Source organism: Drosophila subpulchrella, chromosome 3L, assembly GCF_014743375.2.
Source record: "Drosophila subpulchrella strain 33 F10 #4 breed RU33 chromosome 3L, RU_Dsub_v1.1 Primary Assembly, whole genome shotgun sequence".
Classification (NCBI taxonomy): Eukaryota; Metazoa; Arthropoda; class Insecta; order Diptera; family Drosophilidae; genus Drosophila; species Drosophila subpulchrella.
In genome coordinates, this window is record NC_050612.1 from 15,993,586 (window position 1) to 16,002,775 (window position 9,190).

General features: G+C 43.6%; 2 protein-coding genes across 2 annotated transcripts; both read left to right on the top strand.

The window, feature by feature from the left end:
- Positions 1-289: 289 nt before the first annotated feature.
- Positions 290-2,682, top strand: LOC119552708 (probable G-protein coupled receptor Mth-like 9). The gene is made up of 7 exons (XM_037862458.1): positions 290-1,276; positions 1,337-1,528; positions 1,585-1,818; positions 1,877-2,033; positions 2,098-2,301; positions 2,363-2,442; positions 2,502-2,682. Exons 1-7 carry the CDS (start codon positions 637-639, stop codon positions 2,534-2,536), a joined length of 1,542 nt encoding a protein of 513 aa, XP_037718386.1. The 5' UTR covers positions 290-636; the 3' UTR covers positions 2,537-2,682.
- A 1,056-nt stretch (positions 2,683-3,738) lies between these two features.
- On the top strand, positions 3,739-6,070 carry LOC119552709 (probable G-protein coupled receptor Mth-like 8). Its single transcript, XM_037862459.1, has 6 exons — positions 3,739-4,527; positions 4,582-4,738; positions 4,961-5,152; positions 5,211-5,429; positions 5,481-5,838; positions 5,907-6,070. The coding sequence occupies exons 1-6, from the start codon at positions 4,012-4,014 to the stop codon at positions 5,953-5,955; spliced, it is 1,491 nt and encodes a 496-aa protein (XP_037718387.1). The 5' UTR covers positions 3,739-4,011; the 3' UTR covers positions 5,956-6,070.
- The last annotated feature ends 3,120 nt before the right edge of the window (positions 6,071-9,190 follow it).

Consider the following 9,190-nt stretch of genomic DNA (forward strand, 5'->3'; position numbering starts at 1 on the left):
AATGAGCAATTTGAATAAAATGTTAAATACATTTTAAAGTTTTTTATAAAGTCTAGAATTTATCAAACTTCAATTCCAAAAATCTCTAGAAAAGCTAATTCTACAGCACTGGGGCCTATCAAAAAATGAATTTTGGATATGCCAGTCGCGCTGGTTGAGATTCCATGGTCGATTTCTGGAAAGAGGGAGGCGGGACGGCGGGCCCGCTTTTCTGCCGGCAGCTTGTGGTCGCGTCTGGTTTTGGGACTGGCTAATCAGTTAGTCTGTTTTTTATTCTTGGCCAGCATGGAGCTGCGTTGCGGTTGCCGGTTTGTCGTCTAGTCGTTTAGAGAGAGAGCCAAGACAACACTGCGAGAGTCTCTCCACCAGGCTTTTATGTTTATGGTTGTTCTTTTTGGTGTTGTCGCTGCCGTTGTCGCAATCGCAGCCGTTTTTAGACCCGCGTCACATTCGTAGTCAGTTTTGGGTTTTGATTGTTGTTGGTTCGGTTGGGATTTGTGACTCGGCGAGTGTGCGTGCATTGCCTTAAAAACGCGAACGGCGATCGCTTCACATATTTGTTTACTTAATTATCGATCTGCCTGGCCTGTGACGTCAGGTAGAAGATCGAACAGAGGAAATCTTCCATTCCAAGACATGGATTTGCTTTGGATCATTCCTCTGGCTTTTTGGCTCTTCGCTGGCGTTCGATCTCTGGAGACGGCCAGCATTGATCATCCCTGTGCCTATGAGGATACGGTTAACATTACGGATGGTCTCCGCTTGAAGGACGGATCCTATTCATATGGTGGAGTATTGGTTCCGCCGCAACTAATGGCGGAGTACTCCTTCAAGGTGATCGATGGCGTGGAGTACCGAGCCAAGAAGCATCTGCGCGGCTGCGTCTGCCTGCTGAAGCCCTGCATTAGCTTCTGTTGTCCGGAGAATCTAGTATTCGACTCGAAACACTGGAACTGCTCGAGGCCACACCAAGTACGGGAGTCCACGCACGTGGAGCTGACCTACGCCAATCGATCGGTGGAACAAGTGCGCATTCTCGATCGTTTTGTGGTACGCACGGAGCTCGGTTGTCGGAACAAGTTCGTGGACAAGAAGCACGAGAGCTTCTGGCAATGGGATCTCTTCGAGAACGGATCGCTGCAGCGGGACAATCGCCTGTGGACCACGGATGAATACTGCTTTAGCCCCCTGGAGCACAAGCCGGAGCAATGGGAGCTCACTCCGCTCAGTTGCGAGCGCTTTCAAACGGGCTACCGCGTCTGGATCTACGCTATTTGTGAGTCTTCCATGTCATTCCTTTCAAAAACATTTCTAATCCTATACATCCCTTTTCCAGGCAGTATTATAGCCATCATTATTAACATCTTTATACTCTCGCTGCTTGGTTCTGTGAGAGATGCCAGGAAAAGTCACTATGGCCAGCTGATCATCTACTACCTGCTCTCCATGATCGTGGGCTACTCCTTGTTGGTTTACTTGGCCTTGAAGAATCCCATGAAGCTTTCGCACTCGGCTTGCAGGAATATAGGTGTGTTGAAATGCTCTCCTTCCTCAGTCACGTGTATAAGTCATTGCCTTTCAAAGGATTTTTGGCCTACTTTTGCATCATGCTGTCCTTCGTCTTCCTGGCCATCTGCAGTCTGGACTTCCTGCTGAAATTCAAACAAAAGGCTGTCAGAAACTGGGTGCGTCGGTTATCTTACGCTTTGGCAGTCCTGGCGGTTATTGGCTTAAGGTTTTTAGTGTCCTTCGCCCAGGACTCCAAGTTGCCCAAGCACTACAAGCCAGGCATGGGAGAAGATTATTGCTGGTTCGATGGTAAGGAAAACAGAATCTTAAAGTTCAAGTAGTTTTCAATTGAACTCTCTATTTTTAGTCCGCACCTGGGGCATTTTAATCTACTACTACGGCCCCATTACACTCTTGCTGATTTTCAGCATTGTTTGCTGCCTGAAGGCCTACTTTTCCATCTACGAACTGCCACCAGATACTCAGTACATATTGGGCACACAACTGAAAATCGTCAAGACCCAGTAAGCTATGCGAAAGCATCATATGGTTAAACCTCTGGTTAAGCTAACCGGCATTTTCCCCCAGTTTCTACGCTTTCAGTGCCTACATAGTGGGCGTTTTTGCCGTTTGGGTTCGGGAAATAGTCGTCTATATTATGGCTAGAGTGAGAGAGCATTTCTTCATCATTGACTTCTGGAGTGGAATTTGCATCCTGGGCCTGGCGATAGCTGGATTTATTCTGCTTCTTGGCAAGAATTTGCACGTGAAATCTTGGTGGGCAATCAATGTGTAAGTTATGATGTACAAAATAAAATTTGGAGTCTCTAAAGATGGCAAATCTTATCTATAGGGAATCAAGTCAAACTGATCTGAGTGTCATTAATGCCCGCGTCTACAAGTTCGATGAGAAAGGCGATTTGAAATCTTCAGGTACAAAGCCTATTATTTTATTGTGTCTCCTTTATCAGTCCCTATCTTTTTCTCTACAGATTCTCCCTATAAGCCGACAGTGACATCACTTTAAATGGAACTGAGATGATTGCTCATCTATGAACTCTGGTATTTGCTTTGCTGATGAATCATTTAGTCTGTCGCAAAGAGATAAGTGTATATAAAATAAGTGCCTCAGTATACTAGCTATAAGAAAATTGTGGAATAAACTCACGATGAAGTGCATTTATCCCACTAGAAAATCAAAAGAAAGCCTTATTTCTTGACACTTTTTAGCTTTGTTGGTATTACCATTCATTGATAGTGAAATTCATTTTTTTCCGTTGCCATCCCTGAAATCCGCAAAAGTGTCGCACGCAAAAGTTTCGTTTAGCAAATAAGTTCTTAATTCTATGGGTTTCCCTGCCTATCAAATCATTTTCTTTTTTAATAATTTGTTCAGAGGCAAAACTCCAGGCAGGTCCCTCTAAGAGGGTTCCCAGTTAACGGCTAGGTAGTAAACTATAGTGTTCCTCGAATGTCCACCCACTGGGATCGCTTGACTCGATGACGTGCCTCAAAGCGTTTGGATTGGATGACTTGTAGATGGGTGGGTCGGCAGGATTAGCCACAATTCAAGTGGCACGCAGCAAATGATTCGTTAATGACGCAATTGACAGTGCCCAAAACGCCTTTATCCCTATCTACCCACTCGTGCTAATATCTAGTATCTGGAGGTGAATCGGTCAGTGTCTAGAGAGCGTCCGGTCTTTTATATTTTGCGTAAATACTTCTCCGTGCCTCTTTTAATTTTTCTGGAGGTGTTAATTGACTACGAATAGACAAGACTCTATCTTTGGTAAAAAGATAAGCAAAACAAATCTTGTACCTAAAATATACCGATTAAAAAAATTAATAGACAACAAAATATTATGATATTAATTCTCCATGTGCCTAAAAGTATGCAGTCAAAAAGTAAAAAATTCTGGAACCATCATAGTTAAGATGTTTTGTATAGAATGCTTTTAGACACCATTGAAAGTGATTTTACATACCCATTCAATTGGGAATTTGTTTTTTGTATAAAACGTAACCGAAATATCTGAACACATCATTAAACTGTAGAGCATTTCCTGACCATTTTGATGTTTTCCGGACCGCCTGTTTTTTCCCTGCTCCGTTGTTGTAAACAAAATGCCGCACGTTCCACGAACACCACCAAGCAAAGTGGGTGTGCGCCTCGCCATGCCACAAAAAGCCCCACAGACACACCACAGACTGCCTTCGATTGAGTTCGCCGGGATTCGGTTCACAGTCCAAGTTCGTACCGTGTCAGGTGAAGATGATGATCCGCTCACTCAATTAACGACTCGCACCTTCGCCACCGCGCTACGTCATAAGTGCAATACTCTACTCGGTTTCTATCTAGTCCATTTCATTTCAATTCATTCCATTTCGATACGATTCGATTTCGATTTGGCAATCGTCTGGAGGTAAACAGGCATAAATTGGACGCTCTACAGTAAACAAAGGCACTAGTCGGAGCGAAAAAAAGATCGCCAGTCGAGAATGTCTCTTCGAATGGCGCAGTTCTGCATTTTGGGGATCCTCCTCATCCTCTCGGTGGCGCGCAGTTCGTGGGGAATTCACGAGGAGACCCATTACCCGTGTGCCTTCATCGATACGGCAAATATTACAGGGAGCTACGGTTTGGACGGTCCCTATGTGCACAACTGGACAGTGATTCCCCGCCACTTTGTGGCCGTTTACGACTTTGTCATCGAGAATGGCATTCGGATTCCGGCACCGAGACACTTGAGGGGTTGCATCTGCAAGACGAAACCCTGTGTGCGAATTTGCTGTCAGGAGGGTGAGATCTACGATCTGGAGAGGAGACAGTGCTTGGTACCAACCAGCCAGGTGGCAGGTCCTCCCTCGCAGAGCCACATGGAGGTGGAGTTGAACAACGGCAGTCTGCGGGATGTGGAACTGTTGCCGCGCTTCAGCGTCCATGTAGAAACGCCATGTGAGCACATGAAGGCAGTCACCAAGGGATCGGAGTACGTTCACTGGACACTCCACGAGGTGAGGAATGAAGTAGCCTTCCCTTTACCTGATTCCACATCTCTTACTTTCCAGAACGGAACCATCAGCCATCGGGGTCACATATTCTCCAAGCACTACTGCTTCACCCCGCTGCTCCATGGGAACTCCACCTGGGAGTGGCAACCCCTGGCCTGCGCCCCAGAAAAGCTTAATTTTGTTCTCGGGGTGCGGGAATGGACCTACGCCATATGTGAGTAGCGTCTGAGAAACGAACATTTCTCCGCGCGATTAGGCATTAGGCATTCACAATCACAAATATGCTTTCAATTTCTTTGGGGCGTTTTAAAAATAGTACGCTCATAAAAGCAATTGCTAGAACAACAAGAGAAAATCGCAAGTGACGATTGATACATAGTTTGATCTCCAGAGATTATCTCTCGCTCCGAATTCATCCAGCTTATTCTCTTTGCAGGCCTCTTGATCGCGATACTATCCATGTTTATTGTGCTGATCGTGTACCTTTTGTGCTCGGAGATGCGCAACAGTTTCTACGGTGTGGCCATAAAGGCGTACGCCATCTGTATGATCGTGGGATATGCCCTGTTGGCCTATCTGACTCTCCACAACCCGGCGAATATCTCGAATGCAGTTTGTCGTATTCTGCGTAAGTAAAGTCCTGTGCCTCTCCAGTGATTATATTACTTATTTTATTACATCTTTAGCCAGCTTGACGCTAATGTTCTTGGTCCTATCTTTCTACATACTGAGCTTCATTGCGTTTAAGCTTTACCTAAGCTTCCATGGCGTGGTCTTTACGAAACTGATGTTCTGGCTCATCTTCATGCCCATCGTAATAATCGCCGTGGGTTGGTCCTGTTTTGTCAGCTTTAGTTATTACGGTTCTCGGCTGATCTTCGGAGGTGATACTTGCTGGTTTGATCGTAAGTACTGCCAGTCTTAAATTGATCACTAATTTACTACTGATATCGCAGCTCGCAATTGGTCCATTATGATCTACCTATACGCTCCCGTTTTTGTGGCCTGTGCCATCAGTGGATTCTTCTATATCCTCACCCTGATCTACATTAGTGAGCAGCCGATAATCGAGACCGAGAAGAGCTTCGAGTCCATTGAGAAGAATCGCTTTAGGTCCTTTTGGAAGTACGTCGGTTACACGGCACTCGTGTGGCTCGTTTGCATCTGTTCCTTTGCATTTAACTACTACCGGGAGAATCGATCTCATCTCAATTACGCCGTAAGTTTCTCCATGGCCTTCCATGGCTTTGCGGCCCTCTACGCCCTTATTGGAAAGAATCAGCAGATCCAGAACTTCCTGAGGCGAATAGATAAGTAAGTGAGATATCTGTATCTATATTTAAAAAAAAACTAACAGCTTATATCATTAATTTTTCTTTAAGTGAGGAGGACACCTGCGAGAACTCGGTCCCTTTGTCAAGTTTCGCTTGAAATTTCGAAATTTGATTTGAGCAGACAGTTTTGTGGCCACTGTACAGTTTTAGTGCAACTAAAAGCAATTAGTCGTGACGGCAACCTCTGAGCAATGGCTGTCAGCGTAGACACAAACCGGATATTTAGAGTAAAGAGTTCTGTAAAATATGTGTAAAAAGTCTTGTAAAATATGTGTCAAATTACAAATTAGGGGGTGACACAGAAATCTCTTCGGTTGGAATTTGAATTGGATGTTCGTAGGAGTTCTCACCTAATTCCGACCAACGCGATTTTTGACAACCACGATTTAGAAGTTTTACTTTTATAACATTAAATGTTAATGTACATTCGGTTTGTATTTATGTGTAAACAAAATATATAAAGTGGGGATTAGTGATCAGTAGATCTTATATGTTATCTTATGTTGAGACTATTTTACCTTTTAATTAAAAGTCAAACAAAAAATGAAGCAACGAAATTATAAAAAAATATAAATACTGAAGCCCATGCACTAACTGTAACTCTAAAATAACTCAGAAATACCTTTACAGCTAATAACATTTTTTGACGCTTTCCTTGAGCTTAAGCCCGCTAAAAACTTGGCCCGTCCCCTTCGACCGTTAAACAATTGCAACAATTTCCAATTGCTGGCGTATCCAATTTAAGCTTCCCCATCAGAATCACACAACAAAAGCAACCCGAAACTCTGGCCAACAATATACACGTAAATAACGTAATTTACACAACACAAAACAAACTCTGAAGTTGGCCGTAAGGCAACTCTAGTCGGGGTCCTGCTCCTGGTCCTCGTTCTCGTCCTGGAGCACCACAGCATCCAATCCACGGCAATCCACTTTCCCCTCCCAGTCGCCGCTCCCAGGTTGCAATTCCCTGGACCGTGGTCGAGTGTCCCCAGCACCCAGCACCCAGTTCCCATTCTCGAGCACCCATTTCCCATTTCCCATTCTCCAGTCCCCCCGATCTCTCTATATAATAAGTGCGCGCCGATTTTGTTTGACATCAGAGGTCAATGGCCGCGAAACAGACAGAGAGAAAGAGAGAGAGAGAGAGAGTCGGCGAGAGAGCTGCATCCTTGCATCCTGGCTGAGTGGAGGGGGGGGGTCTGTCAAGCGCAAGGAATCAAGTGGAAAGTGAAACGAGAGGCGCGGGCGGGAGTTTCCCTCTTTTCGCTGGTGCTCTTTTGATGTGGCCTCGCCCAACTCCCCACTCATCCTTATAGACGCGAACCCAATCCCAAACCCAAACCCAAGCCCCCATATCATCTCTAAACCAAAAACCGACGACTCAACTTCGGCTCTTTGGTCCTGCTCTTTTTTTTTGGCTGGGCGTACAGCAGCAGGACGCAGAATACACACCGAGCGAAGAGAGAGCCATTGGATCGATAAAACGTAGTAAAAATTCTCGTAGTAATGGAAGCTGGAAACAGAACCCGGCATATACACAGGGCCAACTGCATCCTTTGGCATCCTGACGTGCGCACTGGAAAATCCCGAGAGGTAGGACATGTTTGGCGCGTTTTTCGCCTGCATGTGTGCGAGTGTTTTTGTTTTGTTAATATACGTATGCAAACTGTGCAAAAGGACTCCGCAGAAGGGACTCTGCAAAAGCCAAACCAAACTCGACCGCGCCCTGTTTCGGTACTACCCTATAGACTATAGATATAGATATATGTATATGTATACCCACCCCTGCCTGCCTTACACCTCTACTAACCCATCATCATCATATCTATCTCCTGGCAACGGAACCAACATGAAAATTAATTACTAAATGACTTTATGCTTTTTAATGGCCCGATGGCAGTTAAAGGATATTAGACAAGCCATTAGATGGCTAACTGGTTGCGGCTGCACGGCCACGCCCCTAGAAACCCACCTCATATATAGGAGGTCATGTGTGGAGGGTGAAACTCCATTTAGCTGAGATGGCAATATCGATATTGAAAATCACTAATTAACATTCAGAGACATTCAGGGCAGATTGCAACACTTTTAAGTTGATTTGACTCGCCCCCTAAGGCAATACATGGCTAATGGCTTTGACTTTAATCACACTTACTTAAGATTAAGCACCCGCTTTTTTTTTAGTGGAAATTCACTTGCAGTCCACAACTTAAGTATTCAGCACAATAACCCTTCTTATCCCATATTAAAAACCATCCCCATTCCACGGGACTTCCGGTCACATTATTGTCCCCCTAATGACTTGTTCCCCCACCTTCTTATAAAAGCCCTCATTGGAACCAAGACTTTTCTGGCATATATTTCACAAACGAGGCACGTAAAGCAAATCAAATACAATAAATAACTTTTAATTTAGCATTTTCGAGAAATTTACAACTCGAAGAGTAATTTATGCCCATAAATGTCCCCGACAAGCAATTGACCAACATTTCCCCAGCCCCTCGCCCGTCATAATTTATGAATTAAATGGGGGGGCAGGAAAATTTGATAAATTACGAGCGAGGCAAGTCGAAAGTCGGAAAAAGTACAGGGGTGTGGGTACCATCATAAATTCATTGATGAAAACCCATGAACAGTTACTCAAAGACCTTTTTCTCTGAGGGAATAGGTACCACTACCACTACTTCTTCGGTTTCTAGTAAGTCATAATCACACGCCGCCCTCTTCAGACCTCTTTATACGAGTATGTACACTCAGGGAAAAACACCGTGCTAAAATCAAGTGTATGTACCCTTGATTTAAGAACGATTTCATGCTTGCCATTTAAGAACGTTCGTGCTGAAAAAGTTCTAACATTGAGCAAATTTGGACTTAAATATCTAATAATTCCCAGCTGTTTATTCAGAATTACACAGCATTAATGTCCGTGAGTAAGTAATCTTAAAATATTAATATTATTTAGATATATGTCTTTTATTTCAGTTTCTAATACCTCTTTATCTTACTAACATATAATTAAAACCCAATTTAAAATTCCAATATATGTATATTTATACAAGAATTATTCATCCTTAAACTATGCCCTCAACTTTCTTACTTTATAATAAAATTGTTCTTGATTTTAGTACAAATATGACTAGAATTAAGAATTATTCATACTTGATTTTATACCGAAAGGTTCTGAAACCTAGTATTATCGGTCTTAAAAATTCGTGCTTGAAAGGTGCATTTGGTATTCTAGTTCTGTATTTTCCATGCTTGGCGAAGCTTTGACACCGAAAATACTTGATTCAAGCACGAAATACTTAGTTTTTTCTGAGTGTACATAT